Here is a 22,475-nt window from a genome sequence, read left to right as displayed (position 1 = left end):
CCACGCATCGTCACTTTCTTGTTTTTATGAACAAATTTGATGAATGTTTAGTGCTTACTTCAAATGAAAATCCTCTACTTCTTCACCTTCTCTATGTTGCGATGCAGTCTAGGTAGTAATGTCAAATGGTTGTAGTGATGTTGGCCCCGGTTTGAACACATTTTCTGTTCCCCTTGAAATTTAAGCCCAAGCCGTTTTCCAAAGAATCAGCCGCCGTAGTGAGTAGTTTACTACCTGGCAGGAGAAATCTCTGACATTTCAAAAAGCGATTTTCAATTGCTATCTGAGATCGCTTGTGAAAGAAAAATACAGACATGACATTTGCTCTTAGTCATTGCTTATAATGAGCTGACTAAATGTATCGGATGCAACAGGAGAAAAGTGACAACACAAAGCTGCGGGTCTTTTGGAAGTTCCCCACAAGCATCTTTCCCGTTCACGTCTCCTCTTATTAAGACGAAAGCTGTGAAGGTGTACGTCAGTTTTTTTGTTTCATTTCCACTCTATGTTACAACCAGATTTTGGATGGTTTGCATAGTGTGGGCTGTTTGAAACAAGCACCTTTTGTAATGATAGCTGTGGAGTGCAACAAATTTAATCAGGTTTTCACAGATCTCAAGTGCATGAAGTGTGCAAAGGTACTGGAGACCTTCCTTGGGCAAAATATGTATAGAACAGGGTGTTTAAAGCATATTAAGGCCGACAAGTTGATATGGTCCTGCATACTCTTTACAGCAGCAGACAATTTTCCATATCTGTGTGCTATCAAAAGCCCTCCACAAAATAACGAGAGCTGGAGGGCAAATAGCACAACGTTAAGTGCTTGCACACCTAAATCAGTCATCTCTCTGTTTCTAAGTTCAGCACGGTGGAACAAAAAGGACATTTTGTTATTACTGCTTTTAAAGTCATCACATAAAATATATTTTGTTAATTTGTGCTAAACTTTGAGCACTCAGTTTATCTCAATGTTTTTTCCGTTCTTTGCCAGATAAGAGACTTGGATGCTTAGGGGCCGTTGTATAATCGATAGAAGCTGGTTAAAAGTTGGCTGCAGGACACGTGCCCTCCCTCGTTTGTTGCGTTGTTTTTCCCATAACTGACATTTTGGCTTTTATGGTACAACTTGGTGCGTCTTACTGCCAGAAAAATCGATACGAGATGTACTAAAAGAAAAACTCCTGCTTAACTATTGTAAAAAGATTCTAAATCTCCTATTCAGGTGGATGGAAGGAGGATTAATAGAGATGGAGTAAGACAACAAGGCTGTCAAGAACAGCCCTGCGGCTAAATGCTGCAAGTTAACTAAATTGAAAGAGCTGTGGTGCTGAACGGCTGTAGCTTGAAGGGATATGTCAAGTCACAACAAACCTGAACTGCAAAGGGCATTTGGTGTATTCTCCGTGTTTACGATTCTTTTAAAAGTTTATTTTTCCTCTCTAATCTTTATGGAACATTTTGGGGAGCCACAAATCTCAATAGCAGCCTGTAACCACAGTATGGAAGGAGGGGCCAATCACGAGCGCAGAAGCCTGATTACAGCACATCATTTGGACAACAACTGCTGCTCTGAGGTTTGGCAAAAAAACACTGAGCTTCTTGACACACTACAAGGAAAAGGAGGGAAGTTTTAAGCGCATGTGCACGTGCTGCTGGTTTACTAATTGCTTCCATGTGTACGCCACGATCCAAACACATACAACAACATTCAGAGATCTCTTTCGCTATAGAGTATTTGACTTGACAAGGCAAAGAAAGGCAGAAATTACCCCGCTCTAAAAGAAGGGAAGTTCACAATCTCAGCATCAACAACACTGCACATACCCGCCACACACACACACACGCAGACACATTATCTGCCGTGCCGTGTTTCTCATGCACTTTCTTTAACGTGCACTTCAATACACAGATAAGATGTACAGTTGTGCAGATGGTGCCTCATTTAGATCTGGGCCAACATGGCAGGGCCGGTGGTGAAGCAGACATCTTGAGGCTGAGTGATGGGAATGTCAGGATTTGCATTTAAATTGGCGCCATTGTGCGTGCAGGGTAGGGTGTATTCATAGGATGCTCTGAGCATGATTACAGAAGATCACTCTCCTCATGTTAATCGAGCTGGTAAATGTCCAGCCTATTTGTGTCGTGTGCGACTGCGCGGGCGCGCTTGTTTTGTTTTATGACACAAAGAACAAAGAAGAAAAGATAAGCAGATACAGTAGATATGAGATGTGTGTGTGGCTGCAGAGTTTGGTATTCATCGATTTGTTTGAACTCTGTCACATCCTCACTATGCTCCCATTGCTTCATCGTTTGTCAATTACTTGCATCACATTTCAGTCACGGCCATGCATGAGCCTCGTCTTCTGCAGGCCCATAAAAAGAGGCGACTATGAAGGATTACAGGCTTAGAAGATGTTTGGATTTCATATGTACAAATACCATCCTGGCATTTATGAGGTTTTCAGTGACTGTCCCTGTTGACAATTTGCTCATTTTGAATTAATATTGTTTTATCGTGCATAGAAGTCATTGTGGAAATGGGAAGTGAAAGGAACAGAGCTGGAGTCTTTCCATCCAGTCACTTTTTAATTACTCTGGTTTTCTGATAGCATTTTCTTTTACATAACTACTTGAGTTGTTTATTTTTTTTTTAATAAAGTGACATTGTTTCATTGACAGAGTGGAAGTATAACTACCCTGCTTCCACAGATGGGAATAATACAGAATGCAGCAACTTCAAAAAAGTAGTAAAAAAGTGGACAAAAACAAATCAAAACTGGAAACTGACCAACTGTATTAAAAAAAAAAAAATGCTCATTTTGAATTTGAGGCCAGCAACACACGTCAAAGACACTGGAACAAGATAAAGTAAGTAATGCTAAACAGGAATCTCAGATATCTTGTAACTAGTTGTTTAGCAACAGGTCATCAGAATGATTTGCTATACAAACAGCAATTACAAAGCAGGAGCAGATATCACTTCTTGTGCTCAGGAAAACAATGATCAGCAAAGATAGTCCAGGGCAACCTCACAAATACAAAATCCAGAAGCATCACCATCTGCTATGGGCCAAAGATCTTTTGCATGGAGCAGCAGTGCACGAGTGTCCTGTACAAATGCACTCATGCACTTAACAATATGAACCGATTTCATGGCAGGTCTGGCTTGTTTTAGCACTCTGGATGCTAAAATAGCATCCTGCAGTCCAAACCTGTCACCCTGTAAAAACACTAGAGACGCTGATGAGCAGGTGAAATCCTGCATCAGGCAAGAATAAGAAACAATTTGCTTTCAAAACTGCAACAACTGTTCTCCTTATTTTAAGTGTTATTGAGGTGATGCAACACAGCTGTAACTTTTTCAAAAGGAGCACAGAAAAACTGAAAAACTACTCTTGCTCTGATTGGATTTGAATGGCTCTTGACAAGATGGGACAAGGGAGAAAATGCCTGAGTTGGCTAGTGTCACTACAGACAAAAGAGGATAGAAATGACCCCCTCCATCCACCGTCCCACCCCACACTATGCAATTAAGCGGTCACTAAATGTGTCTGCATGTATTTACATGTCTGTGTGGGGGGAGTGACCCCCAACGCTGACTGTCCAAGGAGAGATGAGCCATTAAAGACTGGTTTAAAAAAGCTTCAGTAGTCTGGCACGGTTCAAAAGCAGCTATTAATCAACCTGGCCCTGAGGACACCCACACCTGAAAGGTGCTCGTGGACACACGCAGTGTGTCACACACACATTAAGGATGTGCTAGGCATTCACATTCAGACAGTGTGGGGGATGGGGAGAGGAAGGAAGAGCAACATGTATCTGCAAAGCCTGAGCAAGAGTAAGAAAGAGATGATATATATATATATATATATATATATATATATATATATTGATTACAAGAAGGCCTATGACTCAATGCCCCACAGCTGGATACTGGAATGCCTAGAATTGTACAAGATCAATGGGACCCTAAGAGCCTTCAACAGGAACTCAATGGGGATGTGGCGTACAACACTAGAGGCCAACTCCAAGCCCATAGCACAAGTCACCATCAAGTGCGGGATCTACCAAGGAGATGCTCTGTCCCCACTGCTGTTCTGCATAGGCCTGAACCCCCTCAGTGAGATCATTAACAAGACTGGCTACGGATACCGACTATGGAACGGAGCAGTTGTCAGCCACCTCCTGTACATGGATGACATCAAGCTGTATGCCAAGAGTGAACGAGACATCGATTCACTGATCCACACTACCAGGCTATACAGCAATGACATTGGAATGTCGTTCGGACTGGAGAAGTGTAGTCGGATGGTAACAAAGAGAGGGAAGGTAGTCAGAACTGAGGGGATTGAACTACCAGAAGGCAACATTGCAGACATAGAGGACAGTTACAAGTACTTGGGGATCCCGCAGGCGAATGGGAACCATGAAGAGGCCACTAGAAAAGCTGCAACCACCAAGTACCTGCAGAGGGTCAGGCAAGTCCTGAGGAGTCAGCTGAACGGTAAGAACAAGATCCGGGCCATCAACACGTACGCCCTGCCCGTGATCAGGTAATAGGCTGGCCAAAGGAGGAGATAGAAGCCACTGACATAAAGACAAGAAAGCTCCTTACCATGCATGGAGGGTTTCACCCCAAATCCAGCACCCTGAGGCTGTACGCTAAGCGGAAGGAAGGGGGCCGGGAACTGGTGAGTGTCAGCACCACAGTCCAGGATGAGACAACGAACATCCAAGAATACATTAGGAAGATGGCCCCAACTGACCGAGTGCTCAGTGAATACCTCAGGCAGCAGAAACCCAAGAAAGAGGAGGGAGACGAGGAACCATCATGGAAGGACAGGCCCCTGCACGGTATGTACCACCGGCAGATAGAGGAGGTGGCTGATATCCAGAAATCCTACCAGTGGCTGGACAAAGCTGGACTGAAAGACAGCACAGAGGCACTAATCATGGCAGCACAAGAACAAGCTCTGAGCACAAGATCCATAGAGGCTGGGGTCTATCACACCAGGCAAGACCCCAGGTGCAGGCTGTGTAAAGATGCCCCAGAGACAATCCAGCACATAACAGCAGGGTGCAAGATGCTAGCAGGCAAGGCATACATGGAACGCCATAACCAAGTGGCCGGCATAGTGTACAGAAACATCTGTGCCGAGTATAACCTGGAAGTCCCGAGGTCAAAATGGGAGATGCCCCCAAGGGTGGTGGAGAATGACCGAGCTAAGATCCTGTGGGACTTCCAGATACAGACGGACAAAATGGTGGTGGCTAACCAACCGGACATAGTGGTGGTAGACAAACAGAAGAAGACGGCCGTAGTGATCGATGTAGCGGTTCCGAATGACAGCAATATCAGGAAGAAGGAACACGAGAAGCTGGAGAAATACCAAGGGCTCAGAGAAGAGCTCGAGAGGATGTGGAGGGTGAAGGTAACGGTGGTCCCCGTGGTAATCGGAGCACTAGGTGCGGTGACTCCCAAGCTAGGCGAGTGGCTCCAGCAGATCCCGGGAACAACATCGGAGATCTCTGTCCAGAAGAGCGCAGTCCTGGGAACAGCTAAGATACTGCGCAGGACCCTCAAGCTCCCAGGCCTCTGGTAGAGGACCCGAGCTTGAAGGATAAACCGCCCGTAGGGGCGTGCTGGGTGTTTTTATTTATATATATATATATATATATATATAGAGATATCTAGATATCTAGATATCTCTATATATATATATATATAGAGAGAGATATCTATCTATCTAGATATCTAGATAGATAGATAGATAGATAGATAGATAGATAGATAGATAGATAGATAGATAGATAGATAGATAGATAGATAGATAGATAGATAGATAGATAGATGCAGAAAGATATGGCAAAGTATAAAGTGCCCAGACAATTAGATGCACCAACAAAATATCAGATAAAGCTCCATCAGGCTTGTCTAATTCTACACATCACACACTATACGGAAGCTACAATTAGCACCTGCTGCTTGGAGTTTTCTTTCATGAACATAAACCGTAAAAAAATGATCCCTCCTTTCAATGGTTGGCTCACAGATACAAAGCAGAGATTCAAAGTTAAGTTCTTTTACAGGACATAAGGTATCTCATGTCTGATGTTCACTAAGATTACTGAAAAAATGTTTGACTGTGTTAACAGATGACAAAGGGAGAAGCTGAAGGTTGAAGAAGAGAAACAGCAAATGCAGATGTTGCCATGTAAAGAAATTCACGATGTGATCCATCTGTTAACATCCTGTCATGTTATGGTTCACCTTTCTGGCTCAATGACCGTATGCAAGTCTCTGCATTTTTGTATGTATGTGTACTTGATAGCTATGGTAATACAAGACTTTCAAATGAGGCACATCCAGAGAAGCCCAAAAAGACATCATCATTTCTGTCCATGAGCAAACACTCATCCACGGAGGTGACAAAATGAGTGCTTGACTCCAATGCATAAAGAGGTTTTATTACAAAACATCTTCATTTCTGAGCATAATTGAGGGCTTGCAACGTAATGATAAGCTGTTATTAAAGTCCTTAAATTCCCAGATTTATTACAGCACGCTGGGTTAGCCAGTGCTTTCTTGGAAGAATATTAATTGTGCTTCGAGTGCTCAGGAGAGACTGGGCACTCGGGAGTGAGCTCACTGTCACTGTTACTGTTACTGGAAGGGAAAAGGCTGTTTGGATGCTGTTGTTTTGACACGAGTGCAGGAAAAACTAAGCAAAGAAGAAAGAAAGATCGTCTTTCTTTGGACAGCAGTCATCCACGAGCTGCTACAAATCTGTGTTTGTGTGTGTGTGCGCAAGTTTGTGTGGGCAATCACATGAGCAGCTGTCAGTGTGCATGTCTGAGGGGTGTATGTGGCTGTTAGGGCTGTGTTGTGACACATGTAAGGCAGGCTACAAATTGCCTGTCAAAGAAAGCGCCTCCCACAAAGCGGATGGGGGAGTGACTCATTTTGTGAAGATGTGGATTATTATTAAGTGTGTGTGTGTGTGTGTGTGTGTGTGTGTGTGTGTGTGTGTGTGTGTGTGTGTGTGTGTGAGTGTGTGAGACACAGACAGGTACTATGTGTGTAATTGTCAGAGCTAAGTCAAAAGTGTGTAAAGACAGATATTCTGATTAGCCATCTGTTCTTCGGAGCCTCATCCGCATCAGTGTACTCTGAAATGCACAAGTGGGTCTGTACATAAGTTTAATTAAGATGCTGGATGAAAGCAGACTTCTGCATCACTGTAAAACATGTGCTATCCTGCTTTTTTCATGCCTTTGGATGACAGATTGCTACTGAGAAATGAGACCTTCCACGACCCTTTTGGTTTCCTTCAGCAGCCTATGGAGGATTTCTATGTAAATGAGGATTTCTATGTCATGTCCTGAACTCTATGAACAAGTGCCTTTCTCAGTGAGTAACACTAGCTAGAAAATTCAAGTTAACAAACTGTTCAACGAATGACTGGCTCCCAAGAACTTCACATAGAGAATAAGAAGGAGAAACTTTCTGCTTCAGCTCTGCTAATTCCTCCGAACTCCTGGGCCTGGTCTGGCAATTTTCAGATTAGTCTATTAATAATAGAGTAGCTCAGTTACCACTATATGGCTAACTTTATCCTGCTTGCTAATCTCATTGCTTATTAAATGATATGTGTAGAGTGACAAGTGATACTGATTTTGGCCAATAATAAGTAACTGTTGCTTTGTACTGAAACAGACTAATTTTGCAGCATGTATCATTGGTCAACTTTAGTTTCAACATGCTGATATTGAGGCAGAAACACTGATCTTTCAGCTAGTGTACAAGATTCATAATGTCTCTATGGCAACTGACATACAGATGTTTACTTCAAATACAAAGTAACATTTATTTTTCCGTGTATTAGCTAAATTTACACAGGTAACTCAAATGTAACATTTGCACATTGTTATGCTTATTACACTTACAATTTAACGGTCACCAGAGGGGTTACATTTTAAGAATTGACATTATTTCCTATCTCGTGCACCTTTATCATTCTACACCATTAACTGAGGGTCAAAGATGGTCATAACAAATGCCAGAGAGAGGAAATTCCTATATTTCCACTTAAAAACCCCTATTGTTGATATTAATGTAAGGGTTAACGTGCCTGACCTGTAACAAAATGTTCAAAACTGTTCTCTTTCTTCTTTTTGTGTCGTTTTAAACACTGCTCACAATCATATGTAGCAGTAATTAAGCTATTTAGGTTTATGATTTATATTTAGATCAACACTTTTCAATAAAAGAAAATATATTTGTCACCATCCGTGTAGAGTTGACGATGACATGAGCCGCATGGGGCCGTTGCCACTCCGTCTTTATTCTGAGTTACACCTTCCTATTGCATTTCTAATGGTGCCAATAATTTAATATGTTATCTTTCAAATTCTCAACTTCGGCTAACCTTCTGGACGTGGATGTCATTAATAACAATGATGTCCTGGAAGTTATGGAGAGCCTCTTTAAATACAACTAAAACCAAACACATCCAGACTCTTTCCTCTCTTGCTCTTTGCTGCACTTAAACCTCCACAGCCTGTCTTTAGACTTGGCTTCAGGCCCAAACATTTTAGCCCTTAGATTGGTGGAGGAAAGGTGGAGGAACTTGAAAATATCCATCTGCTACAGATCGCTGATTGAAAAGAAGTCTTTAAGACACACCAAGTCGACTTCAAACCCTCTCTTCGATTTACTTGAGAGTGGACATTTTTCTCAGGTTCTCCTTTGGGCGGCAACAAACTGATTGGAAACTATTAGGAGACAAGGGTCCATTTTGGGATCTTATTGTTAGAGGCTGACAAGCTTTTTTCTGCCCAGCGGAGCCAAGTTTTATGCCTCTCTCTACAAAGGATCCTGAAAAAAAGGAAAGGCTTTGAAAGATAGCTGACAAAAGCCCGCTGTCCTCTCCGACTCTCCCTCATCATGTCTCTCATTCCCACCTCTTTACCCCTGACAGAAAAACATGTTCACTATCTACTTGGAGGAAAACAGCAATCAAAACCAACTTATTCTTTGCTTCCTTTCTCAAACAAGGTGCTCACAGACAAGAGACATCTGTTTACTATGATGTAGTCTTTTTTTATGGTGTAAATGAGACAAATACTCTTCTCTCTCATTGCAGAGTTCACTTGTGTTAACACAAAGTATCTTAAGCATAAAATAATCCAAAACAGAATTCTAGTGCAAAAAAGTAAAATATATACACTGTATGAACTTGCACACCTTTACCAAATTATTCCCCATAAGCAGTAGTAGCAGTATAAATGGCTGTATATTACAATCTCACTATGTCAAATATTAGCCAAGGACTCCTTTGTAAAAGCAACCCTCACCTGACTCGGGGGCCATCACGCAGCGGTTCCCGGTGGGTGCGCCCACGGTTGGCCCCTGGCAGGGTGCGTCGGTTGGCAGTGGAGTAATCAGGCTCCAGCTCATATGGCTCTTCTTCTTCGGGGCCCAAGCTGCGGCGATCATCCTCCAGACCATACGGCTCAGGCTGGAAGCGTTCTGGTTGTGAGCGGTTCAGATCCACAGTGCTGCTGCCCATAGGCACCTGGGGCTGCGCCACATGGCCATAATCATCCTTTCTGATAGGCAGGGTGTAGCTATTCTCCGGCCGGTAGCTATTAGGCATGTATGGGTACCGCGGCGGCCGGTAGTTGACACCACGAGAAAGACTGCCGTAGTTATCCGTCAAATCGGTGTAGCCATCGTGAAGACCATAATGGCGAATGTACTGGCTCTCCGGTGTCTCTCCGTATGAATCGTTGTAGGAGTTGTTGTAGGAGCGCGTCAGGGTTGAGGTTGCTTGAGGCGTTATGAAGCGGTCACTTCCATTCTTCAGGTATCGCCGGTCAATGGAATCGGTGTAGCTGCCCAGCGGGGACGTGCCTTCAGGCAGCGGCAAGCCATCGGGGCCGAGGGGCACCTGACGCACTGTCCGAGTGGTCACCGTCTTCACCATCTTAGTCACCTGCATGGGGAAACAGATACACACTGTCAGACAGCGTAGAACAATGTTACACCAAACCTATGCTTAGGTTTAAATACAGTGGTCAGCTTTAAGCTGACAACACACATAATAAATGTGAGCACTTGGAAATGTTAAGGTTTAACTCAATCTTTAAACCCTTATGCCAACGAGGCATAGTACTAACTGACCAATCTTCAATTTTCAGCCTGTGTAACACGTTGGTTGTTAGAAAAAAAAGCAGGCAGTACATCCGATCTGCTTTAAGACAAACGCTCCAAATTTAAACCCCAGATGCTGTGTGTACACAGGAAGTGCAAATTCAGGCTGAATAGTGCTGCAACTGAGCCTGATGGAAGTTGTATAGCTCCACTGGACCTTGAGTCCCGAATGGCTCCAGATGAGCAATGTAGCATCACAGTCCATAGCTGAGGGACTGTTAAAGCCAGACCTGCGTGCACGCATTTCTCAAATTCGCATCATCCTTGAGCTAAATAACTCTGCTTCCTCTGCTGTCTCTGTGGTTTTCTGGCTGGAGAATGACAGACAGCGACTCCCTCCTTGGGCTCTCTGCCCATATAGAAAGCAATTTGCTGCCCACTGAATTCTGCTGTGGCTGATAATTGGCTATTTTGTCCGTGGCTATAAATTCATCTTTAAAATTAATGAAGCTGATGAAAATTAACCGTCATCTGCAAGGGGCGCAGGTCTGATGTAGTTCACGTCGTGCCTTACAAGGTGTTGCAGAGAGTTTTGTTCCCTTAAAAACTTAAAATCTAAGGAAAAAGACAAAAAAAGACCCTGCTCATTCCTGATTCCGATGGGCTTCATTTTCAGTACCGGCCCTGTTAATCTGAAAACGCCGTCTTTATTTTCCCATCAATGCCATGATTCTGATTTTAATCAGGAGCAGAGGCACGTAATAATATCATGGAACCACAATGAAGCATTAAACCGCACCACAAAGGACGGCGCCAGGAGCAAACGCATAAACCACATATCAGTTGTTAAACACGGCATCCTCATTAACTTGCTTGAAACAAATAGAAATTTTCACTGGCCTTGTTTCTTGGTTACACTCTCACTGTGAGCTACATAAGACAGCCTATTTCAGGAACGTCAAGGTTCATTTCCATGTTTTAAGCACAGTAATTACTGAATAGTTTGCATTTGTTTCTAACTGCACAAAGCTGAGGTGGAGTGGCATAGTTAAAAAAAAAAACCCAAAGAGCTCATTTGCTTGAGTTACATCAGCTAAAGGATGTGCATGACCTTAGAATCACAATAATGAGCTTGCTTTCATCTTGTTCACTGTGGCAGGTCATAGCAGGACCTCAAGTCTAGACTGCTCTGGTGCTACTTGCTGGGCTTCGGTGACCCAACAAGAGCTAGAGGCTGAATGTCATACCGTGCATGAGGTGGCTACATGTGCACAATAAATAAATAAACATTTCTAGTATTTTTTAATCACATTTGGTTAATATTTGGTGCTATTTTATTCTGACAGAAACTGAGACGAGGGTACGTTGAATGCTACAGCTTCCCAGCCTCGACACGCCCGGCTGCCTTGTACTAACACAGCTTTTTAGGCAATTTGCAAGGGCTGCAAAGGGAGCTATCGGATAGGTTTCAAACGCTCTTTGATGTGCGCTCAAGTTCACAAGGCGTTAAACCGTCACGCACGGGTAGACGAGGGACCAGGGTTTCAGAAGAGCCTCTGAAATATGCTCAAGTGGTGTAAACAGGCTCAAAAGAGAATTGCTAAATTGGTTGCAAATATATATGAATATGTAGCAATACTCAAGATTTCTGTGTTTGTACATGCTTGGAAAGTGACAGCAGTACTGAAAAATGTTTAACAAAAAAACAAAGCAAACAAAAAAACCCACAGGCAGTTAAGACACAGTCCTAGACGGTTTATCAAACTGTTAAAACAGAGGGGAAAGTAGCAGGCGGCAAACTGTCCACTTTACAGCACTGCAAGACATTTCACAACCTCTGTGGCATTCACTTTATCGGGCACTTAAATTGACAAGGTGGCCATGGGCTAGTGAGGCAAAACTGAGGGAGTGATCAGATTTTTGAGCAGCTTGTGATTGCAAAACCTTCGATTAGTTTTCATCTTCTCTTAAAGAGAATGAGGAAAATTAAAACTGTTATTATATCTTGGGAAAATTCAGGCAGGCGGGGGGAGGCAAGAAACAACACAAATCACACAGGTTCGGCGTCCTTTACTGGGTCTGTCTCAGATAGGGTGGGGGTCGAGTTGGTGACCGGGGTGGGGGTGCGTGTGGCAGGCCTGGACTCCACTAACAAGTTGTCAGATACCAACAATGGATGGTAGGTGCGACGGGTGATGGTTTTCACCACTTTGGTGACCTGAAGTTGAAGGGATTCGTGGGAAAATTTGTTTCATTACACACTGATCCATACAGTTCTGATTCACATAGTCTGAGTGTAACAAGCAACGGTGTGCAAAAGAGAAACAGCTTAGGAATAACAAAATGATCTAATAAACAGATACACTGCTATTTTAATGAGCTGGAATCACCACTAAACCACAGATGTGTAAGAGAAGTCTCCTCCAGTGCCAGTGGGACCTTAGAAGAGGGGTCAAATATTTGTGAAGGAGTAAAGCTCTTCCCATAATTCAGATATTTAGCTACTATGTGTTTTCCGTCATGAGACTGTGATATTCTTTCTTTTAACTGTTTGAAACCCAAAATGGCCACAGCTGGCCGGTCAGAGTGTTTCTATTTTTTGGATCAAAAATTTTTTTGTACACACTATATGTTAATAACATCAACACCTAGCAATAAATCCGTCAGATGACTGTTCATGTTATAATGTCGGGTGTGGAGCATCCACAGCTATTCAGTCTGGAGGAGGCTGTAAAGCTTTGTGAAAGGAGGCTGAAACAGGTCGATGAGCCAATGAAGCTCACTTCTGATGGATGACAGCGACACCAACATTTTTAAGGATTTCAACTTTTCTGTTGGCCTGAGTGACTGAAGCTTTCTTTGAGGTGGAGCTATCATTGCTGGAGTCAAACATTAGCATAATGTTAGCTTATAACCAGCTGTTCTTGTTGTTGTTTAGCTGGCTCTTGGTAACTGTCGAAGATGGGAGGGTAGCAATTCTGATCTGCTGACAGTAACTGGGACAAAATTGAGAATGAAAAGGCGTGTTTATGCCTATTTTAGTGTGTTAGAGCTCTGATTTCAGTTTAGTGCATGAGGCTTGAGATGAGCTGGAAAAGGACGAGGTAGAAATGTGGAAGGGGAAAGGAGTGGTGGAGGTGCCAGATCAGGAATCAGATCAGGAATCTGGAAGATTCTAATAGGATACTATATAGGTAAAGACCCTACAATAATACACAGAAAACAGATATATGTATATATATAAAAAAACCTCATCTTAAGTGCGTCATGGTTCCATATACAGTGGGGCAAAAAAGTATTTAGTCAGCCACCGATTGTGCAAGTTCCCCCACTTAAAATGATGACAGAGGTCAGTAATTTGCACCAGAGGTACACTTCAACTGTGAGAGACAGAATGTGAAAAAAAAATCCATGAATTCACATGGTAGGATTTGTAAAGAATTTATTCGTAAATTAGGGTGGAAAATAAGTATTTGGTCACCTCAAACAAGGAAAATCTCCGGCTCTCACAGACCTGTAACGTCTTCTGTAAGAAGCTTTTCTGTCCCCCACTCGTTACCTGTATGAATGGCACCTGTTTGAACTCATCATCTGTATAAAAGACACCTGTCCACAGCCTCAAACAGTCAGACTCCAAACTCCGCCATGGCCAAGACCAAAGAGCTTTCGAAGGACACCAGGAAAAGTATTGTAGACCTGCACCAGACTGGGAAGAGTGAATCTACAATAGGCAAGCAGCTTGGTGTGAAAAAATCAACTGTGGGAGCAATCATCAGAAAATGGAAGATATACAAGACCACTGATAATCTCCCTCGATCTGGGGCTCCACGCAAGATCTCATCCCGTGGGGTCAAAATGATCATGAGAACGGTGAGCAAAGATCCCAGAACCACACGGGGGGACCTGGTGAATGACCTGCAGAGAGCTGGGACCAAAGTAACAAAGGTCACCATCAGTAACACACTACAACGGCAGGGAATCAAATCCCGCAGTGCCAGACGTGTTCCGCTGCTGAAGCCAGTGCATGTCCAGGCCCGTCTGAAGTTTGCCAGAGAGCACATGGATGATACAGCAGAGGATTGGGAGAATGTCATGTGGTCAGATGAAACCAAAGTAGAACTTTTTGGTATAAACTCAACTCGTCGTGTTTGGAGGAAGAAGAATACTGAGTTGCATCCCAAGAACACCATACCTACTGTGAAGCATGGGGGTGGAAACATCATGCTATGGGGCTGTTTTTCTGCCAAGGGGACAGGACGACTGATCCGTGTTAAGGACAGAATGAATGGGGCCATGTATCGTGAGATTTTGAGCCAAAACCTCCTTCCATCAGTGAGAACTTTGAAGATGAAACGAGGCTGGGTCTTCCAACATGACAATGATCCAAAACACACCGCCCGGGCAACAAAGGAGTGGCTCCGTAAGAAGCATTTGAAAGTCCTGGAGTGGCCTAGCCAGTCTCCAGACCTCAACCCCATAGAAAATCTGTGGCAGGAGTTGAAAGTGCGTGTTGCTCGGCGACAGCCCCAAAACATCACTGCTCTCGAGAAGATCTGCATGGAGGAATGGGCCAAAATACCAGCTACTGTGTGTGCAAACCTGGTAAAGACCTATAGTAAACGTTTGACCTCTGTTATTGCCAACAAAGGTTATGTTACAAAGTATTGAGTTGTATTTTTGTTATTGACCAAATACTTATTTTCCACCCTGATTTACGAATAAACTCTTTACAAATCCTACCATGTGGATTCATGGATTTTTTTTTCACATTCTGTCTCTCACAGTTGAAGTGTACCTCTGGTGCAAATTACTGACCTCTGTCATCATTTTAGGTGGGGGAACTTGCACAATCGGTGGCTGACTAAATACTTTTTTGCCCCACTGTATGGCACTTATAGCAGAATTCAAACATAATGTGTTAAGCATAGGTTACCTTTTCGTGACACTGAAACTTCAGGTTAAACGTACCTCTCTAACTTATTAAAAGCAGTTTTTAAAAAAGAAGTCCAGATGTAGAAGCCTATGGGGGGGAAACCTCTCACTTGATTTATTTGAGGTTATGGTCTTAATGGCTAGTTTCAAGTCTTCATAAACGCAACATCATGTTCATTCTGTAAGCTATGGTTCCAGTTAGAGCCAAGGAGGAGGATAAAACAGGCTTTTAGAGCATACGAGCGTGTGGTGTCCCTCAGTTTCTCAGCCAGATCAGTTTCTCGCTTGTTGTCTCTAGTTTCAAAATACCGAGGTGGCAATCGTTAAATGGCTCAGCACCAGGGAACTTCCCTAAACGATTGATGACGTCACAGTGGCTACATGCTGCTTTTCCATGCATTTTATGGTCGCATAAAATGTTTGGGGGAAAGTGGGCTTTAACACTAGGCCTGTTGAAATCGTGACTCAGACGTTATTATTCAGTTTTGTCTCGATTGTTAATTATTCCTCTGAATCCAGCATTTGTCAGGAAGCTTCAACTTCTGTAGCCCCACGCAGAGTTAGCCTGCTATCTCTCATTAGCCTCCTGCAGTGAGAATAGACAAAGACTTGAGAAACCCATTCAGCAATTTTGAATACATTGTATCCGAAGCACCAGTCAAATCATTTTTCCTGTGGGTGTCAGACACGGAGCTATTGACAACTGTGTCGATTTCAAGAACGTCCCAAGGTGGCAATTTTCCTTTGATTAGCTGCTTCGTTAGCAATCATTCCACTGAAGCCAGTTTTAAAAAGGGGTTCACAATATATCTGACACCACTGTTGCAGTGTATCATCAACTTTTAGGAGGATAAAGAAAATTAAGACTCTTGTCAGATTTCAAAGCTAATTATGTGCCGGGCTCGGCCATACTTATAAACCATGTCACATGGCTACAGCAGTTGTCTGCATCTTGAGAGAAAAGCGTTCTTACTCTGCTCTAGTAACTGCCTAGCTTGATGAGTGTGCAGTCTATCTTCATCAAAGACAATTTCTTTTTTTAATAACAGCCAGACATGAATAAATCACCATTAGGCCTTTTTTCCCCCTCTGGAAGATAATAACCAGTTGCTGCTTCAGTTTGACTTGCCAGTGCATGATGGGCGATGAAAATGCTATTGGTTTGGTGGTCTGCATCCACACACACACACTAGCTCACATCCAGACCAATGAGAAAGAAGGCTGCTTTTATTGGTCCAACTGTACTTTAGCACTGAAATGACCGGTGTTTTATTCAGAGTGTCTGCCAGCAGGAAAAGAGGGCTGGGAGGCAGCCAAGAAAAAAGCAAAAAAAAAAAAAGCATGGCATTGTAGGGCAGGAGGTAGAATGTGGATCTAATTGAGCATGTATATGTGTTCTAACTCATACGCACGTTCAGGGTCCGGGCCAGTTCACTTTTGAATTGACCTGATTGAGCGCATAAACAGAACCAGCAGTTAATCTGCCAATGAAAGGTTATTCAGTGCTGTTTTGCAGCCTTAAATGAGAAATTTCCAAGATTAACTCCATTTGTCACCTGAGATTTACCGGTCTCTTTGCACAACCACACAGTTCTACAACACAAGTCCCATCTGTTTTTATTTTTTCCCAACGGACAATCAGGGGGGAAAACCCCCCCACTTTTCTCTTCCTTTCCCATTATTCAACCAAGTAATTTTCCCGAATACTGAATTAAAAGAAAAATATTTACAACTGAACAAACTTTTTTCCTTTTTTGCCTGCAAATCAGCAATGTAGGAGAAGCTCCAGTGCTTCAACTTCAAACAGTCAGGTGGGGGATAACCATAAAGGGAAAGGAGTGTGTTAGCATTAGAAAGCATGGCAAACCTTTGGGTTAAAAGAGCACGTATGCACATAAATACAACTGACTTGCTGGGAGAAATGGAAAGAGGGATAGGGTAAAGGAACACTTCAGAAAAGGGAGTCAAAGACAGGAGAGGAGTTGAGGAAAAAGACAGACAAGGAAAGCGAGCAGGACAAAATTCTCTTTGTAAATTCTCAACTGGGTCTGGATCTGTTTACCACCACAGACCTACAACCTTCCACAAGTTCACCCTGAGCAATCTGCTTAATCTACATTCCCCTTCAAAGTGACTTCCAGAAAACAGGCAACCCCACCTCTCAGCAGGGTGGCAGGCCCTTAAAACTAGCCTCGTTCTTTCCCCGTCCTCGGCAGCAAAGCCCTTGATTAGTGTGATGTTTTGTGTGTGTTACTCCTAACAAGTCTTGCGCTGTAATGCATAAAAGCGTGCGAGAGAGTTTGTGTGGCCAATTCCCTAGCAGTAAACAGGCTGGAGGGCAACGGGTCCTCCCTGATGAGGGATTAGACCAGGCTTTTTAATTACAGTTTCACAGTCACAGGAGTAAGAGCTCCACACAGCTCCTCACCACTGCTCTGGAAGCCTCCAGCTACAGCAGCTGACTGTAGCCACAAAGGCGTATATCTGAATCCCCCCGCAAAGATCTTGCAATACAACCCTATCTCTGAACGCCTTAAAATGTAGAAGCAAAAACTGAATTTTCAATCCCAGCATTATTCTGATGATGCTGTTTGGTCAAATCCAATACAACAATGAATTCAGGCTTTAGCAGAATAACGATACCGCCTGAAAAGGTTTCACAGCTCTGAGATCTTCAGCAAGGTAGCAAATGATTTTGTCCTGGTTTACATGTTAAACAAACACCAAATTTACTTTGATTTCAAGAAACCTAAAACAATTTCACTGATATTAAAATTCCCCAACCTTATAATTTAAAGCGTACAGTTTCAGGAAAATGTTTGTGAACACTTCACTGTGTTTCTTTATAAATATCACCTAAAACGTCATTAGATTTTCACAAAAGTCCTAAAATTAGATATAGATAAAAACTAGACTTGGACATTTATTTATTAAGGAAAATGGACTGCATTAGTCAAAACTCTTTAGAGAGAACGCATAATGAGTTGCTGTTTTTGTGCAGGACCCACAAATCTGATGTGTTTGTGCCATTATTTGCTTTCTCAGACGTTATTGTGAAGGTCCGACTTTGATTGATCCTTTTTCCAAACTCACTGATTCAAAGAGTCTGATTCTAATGTCGCCTCCATATTTACTGCTAAGGCCACAGACTGTCAAGCTTTTGCTTGCAGCTGTATATCAAAGTTATAAATTATAGACTTTCTTATAATTTATGATTCCACCAAGGAATACTGAGACACTACATAAAACAAAGACAGAGAAAAACTATGCAAAAGAGAGTATTGCTAGGGACAGATCAACCGAGGTGGAAGCAGCAAGCAGTGGCTTAAGTGAGAGGTCGCTTTTAGCTTGTGATGATGCAGAGTTGTGTTGCACGCTGCTGCTATAGCCTGTATGGGCACACAAATAATGGTGGCGTGATGGGAAAAGCTATACTGGTACAAAAGTCAACTCACCTTCACGTTAGCTGATATACCCTTACAGAAAAACAAAAGAACACAGTAAAGGACGAATCAACAAAGGAGCTTTTGAGGAGCACAAAACTGATAGAACATCAGGGGAATTTGCTCATAATAATAATAATAACAATAACAAATAAAAGAAAGAAAATGAAGAAAATAAAGCCATGAGAAGGAGATGAAACCACTTTGGGCTGTAGGATTATGGGATTTATAGTTCTTAAGAATGGAAGTCTGGGAGTGGAGATACGGTACCAAGCAGTAATCCATAAGCATAATTTGAGCAATACTGAAATGGATCAAAGGGACTTTGGGGAGTTTTGCTACTATGAGGTTATTGGGATCAATGTGCCAAAACAATGCCGCTGCTTTGAAGAGTCCTACTCGTGTGATAGTACGCAGAAAAAGTATGGCTTACCAGTGTTATGCACAGGTCATAGCTTTATTTTAAAAAACATTTTAAAGTTTCAAATTTTAACTGGATCACTCCTTTAAGTTAATATATCTGTGGGGGACAAAAATGATTTGATCCCCTGCTGAATTTATAAGTTTGGTCACTTGCAAAGAAATGAACAGAAATTTGCTCCATTTAAATGCTAGAAATGCACCAGTTCAACAGCGTATCAAATAATTTGCCCCCCTGTATAACTGACCTTTCTATTTAATCATGTCGTCACTAGTTTTTTTTTTTTTTAGGATCAGCATCAGCCACTGCCTATGCACTGTGACCATGCTGTGTGTGCAGCTTTACGTCTTACCTTGGTTTCTGTGCGCCGTGTGGTTCCATCATCAGAGGTGACCACTGAGACGTGGGAGGTGGGGGTGCCGGGGTCTTCTTCAATGGTGACCGTCTCCTCCACCACCTCCTGCGGCTCTTGCATCATGGCCAGGGATGTGGCGTTACTGGGGCTCTGCTCCTGTGCAGAGAGAAGTAAAAAAGAGAATCTGAGAAAAACTGAACTGAAATAACCGACAGATTTAAAAAAAAAAAATTAAATAAAAAAAGCTGTTAAGATAGAGTGGAGAAAAACAGAACAGCATCCAGGTAATCATCCATTAGACATACGACAAGATGAAACTTTAATTGGGCCACAGCAGCAACAAATGACATTAGAATCCAGCAGAGAGAAGCAGAGCATAAATAAGAACATTGCAAATGAAGTGTATTAAATATAATGCCACCTGCAATTTGCAATGCAACACTTGAACATCAAGTAGATGGAAAGTGTGAAGCGCATGGCGTGAATAATAATGTGTAGGAAATAACCGCTTTAAAATACACGGATATGAATAATAAGTGTTTACGATTTCCAAACACGATGCGGTATGAAAAAAAGGGCTGCAGAAAATATTCATGAAAATAACTGAAATATGAAAATGTAACTGTATTGTATGGATATAATTAAAAATAACATACTGCCGTTTTCACAACGACAGTGACTCAGTGTGTCAAACGTATTCAGTCTGTCCCTGCTTGTGTATAGGTCATGGAAATGTACATACACTGTCAAAGATTTAAAAAAGCAGTTTAAAAACACAAATGCACAACTGGTTCACTCAAAAAAGGACGTAGCTGAATTTGAAATGTTCACGTTATTGTCACTGTAACAGCAGCAGATTTAGGATAGGGAACATCAGACATGCACTGATTCAGTAATTGAATTGGATAGTGGTTGGACAGTGACTCAGAAAGCTAGACTGGACATCGATGACAATAGGCCAATCGATTGGATTCGGTCTTGCTCTGTGTTTACTATACCACGTGTCAGCAGCAGCGCAGTGATTGTTAGAACAAAACCTAACATAGCACGGAGGAAGATAACAACAACTTGTCAGCAGATTGGAGGTATTCCACACGTCTTGCTTGTGGCAGGTAAGTTTGTGACTTAAACTGTGGCCAGGTGTCTTCATTTGACTGAAAAACTGTTGACAACTCTTTCCCTCTCTCCCAACTCTCTCTGTCACAGTGCTCTGCAAAAGCCTTGAGCCATTCCTTGGTTCTTTATATTTTGCTAGGAAAATGGATGAAACAATTTCTTCAAATGTGGAAAACTTAAATTGAAATACAGTAAAAAAGAAAAAGAAAAAGCAGAGTTAATACAGTTCTAACAGGTTTAAAATCAATATTTGGAGTGACCAGCTTTGCTCTTCAACACAGATTGAACTCTTTTAGACACGCTTTCTTATCATTTCTTTAAGTAGTCTTCAGGAATATTTCTCTAGGCTTCTTGTTTCTACCTTGAGCTCTGATCCCGGTCAAGATAATCTCACACTGCTTCATCAATGCTGAGGTCTGGGCTCTGAGGAGGCCAATGACGATTTAAAATCTGATGGTACTTTTCTACATTCATATTTCCATCACTTCTGACAGGATCCCCACAGCCACTCACAGAACTACAGCATGAAACCACGACAGAGCCTCTACCATGTTTTATTAATGGCTAAAGACACCACTGTTAAACCTCTCTCCTGATCTCCCCAATTCATAGTGACATTGATTTGAATCAGAAATTTCAAATTTGGATTTAACACTACAAAATACCTGATGCCACTAATTTTCAGTCTAGTTATTATATAATTTGATGTACCTCGGTCTTTACTTCCTGTTTCCCTTTAACTGAGTTTCAGATGAGGCTTCAGTGAACAGTAGATGGATCAGATGAAAAGGAGCTTTGCAAGGCATCATTACATCATTCATTGACAATAAAAGGGTTTAACAACAAGCAAATACATATCTACTTCAGGTTTTCTGTCAAAATACCTTATTCCACATATTAACTACAATATAGCTTTCCCATTACCTCCTGTATTTACTGAACTGATCCATTCTACACTCAGAAAAAGTGAATTCTCCATTTTATATATTTCCTGTACTTTTTCTTTCCATTCTGTCTTTACTGGGAGTTCTTTCATTAGCCATTTCCTGGTAACTGCTTTCTTACCAGCTCCCTGGGTAATTACTTCTACAATTTCACTCCAATATGGTTGAATAGCTGGGCAACCCCAGAAGATGTGAAAGTGATCAGCTACCAGTTCTCCACACTGTCTCCAACAACGACCTTCTGCTTTCATTTTAGTTTCTGAGTAGTAAGAAAAATCGAATCATATTTTTCCAATGCAAATTCCCTCCCGTGACCTGAACTAGATCTATTCAGTTGTGTAATCTTAGATTTGTACGTATCAGTTATTAGGATGATTAGGCCAGTATTACTTTCATCCCTAGGTTCCATGTTACTGTTAAAATAGGATCTAACCCCCAATATCGGAAGTAGTCTTGCCTTTCCAATCATGTTTGCCCTTAAGTCTTTCAAAATTGTGCATTTCCCCTGCATCTGATGTCCAAACACCTCTGGCTGACCATCGTTTAAAGCGATTATCTTGCTGGGCTGGAGCAAATTCTTTATCATATGCTACCCACCGTAGCTGTTTCATCGGATTTCCTAATTTTAGTTATTCATATAACCAAACCAGATATTTAGGGGTGTTCTTGTCCCACAGTTTTCTTTCAGTTCTAAATGTGATTTTCTGTCTCCGATTATTGTTTGAAATGGTAAATCTATTTGAGTCATGTCCACCTTACTATTTTGCTTTGTAGGAAGGGTTGCACCAGTAGATTAAATATCTCAATTCTGCAGCTTTAAAATGACTTTGCAGGAAGCTGTAGTGTTGTGCATCTCACTCTGGGCTTCCATATGAATCCTGAGAGCATTCTGCTCCACATATTAAATAGTTTCATTGGTGTTTCAACCAGGACTGACCGAGTTGTTTATGTCAACTCTACTACCACTTGACTTGCATAACAAATTCCATCTATGTATACCTTCCTTATAATCAGTAAATCATTTATATCATAGATCTCAGATAATGTTTTGGGAACCTTATAACCCTTCTTCACTGTACATGTCTTCAGATTCATTCTTTTAGTTGTA

At 42.0% G+C, this 22,475-nt stretch overlaps 1 protein-coding gene across 12 annotated transcripts in view; it reads right to left on the bottom strand.

Annotated features, from left to right (window-relative positions):
- The window catches only part of arvcfb (ARVCF delta catenin family member b), a 266,459-nt gene that overhangs the window by 73,181 nt on the left and 170,803 nt on the right, over positions 1 to 22,475 (bottom strand). For 10 of the 12 annotated variants that reach the window (XM_076890600.1, XM_004567262.4, XM_076890606.1 and 7 more), the window contains 3 exons: positions 19,305 to 19,463; positions 18,544 to 18,564; positions 9,358 to 9,998 (listed from right to left, as the gene is read on the bottom strand). In XM_076890600.1, the coding sequence (XP_076746715.1) occupies positions 9,358 to 9,998; positions 18,544 to 18,564; positions 19,305 to 19,463 (821 nt within the window). The remainder of the gene's footprint in view (positions 1 to 9,357; positions 9,999 to 18,543; positions 18,565 to 19,304; positions 19,464 to 22,475) is intronic. The other 2 variants (XM_004567263.4, XM_004567264.4) reach the window with 1 other exon arrangement.

The sequence above is a fragment of the Maylandia zebra genome, linkage group LG12, assembly GCF_041146795.1.
Source record: "Maylandia zebra isolate NMK-2024a linkage group LG12, Mzebra_GT3a, whole genome shotgun sequence".
NCBI lineage: Eukaryota > Metazoa > Chordata > Actinopteri > Cichliformes > Cichlidae > Maylandia > Maylandia zebra.
This window is presented reverse-complemented; position numbering and strand designations above follow the sequence as displayed.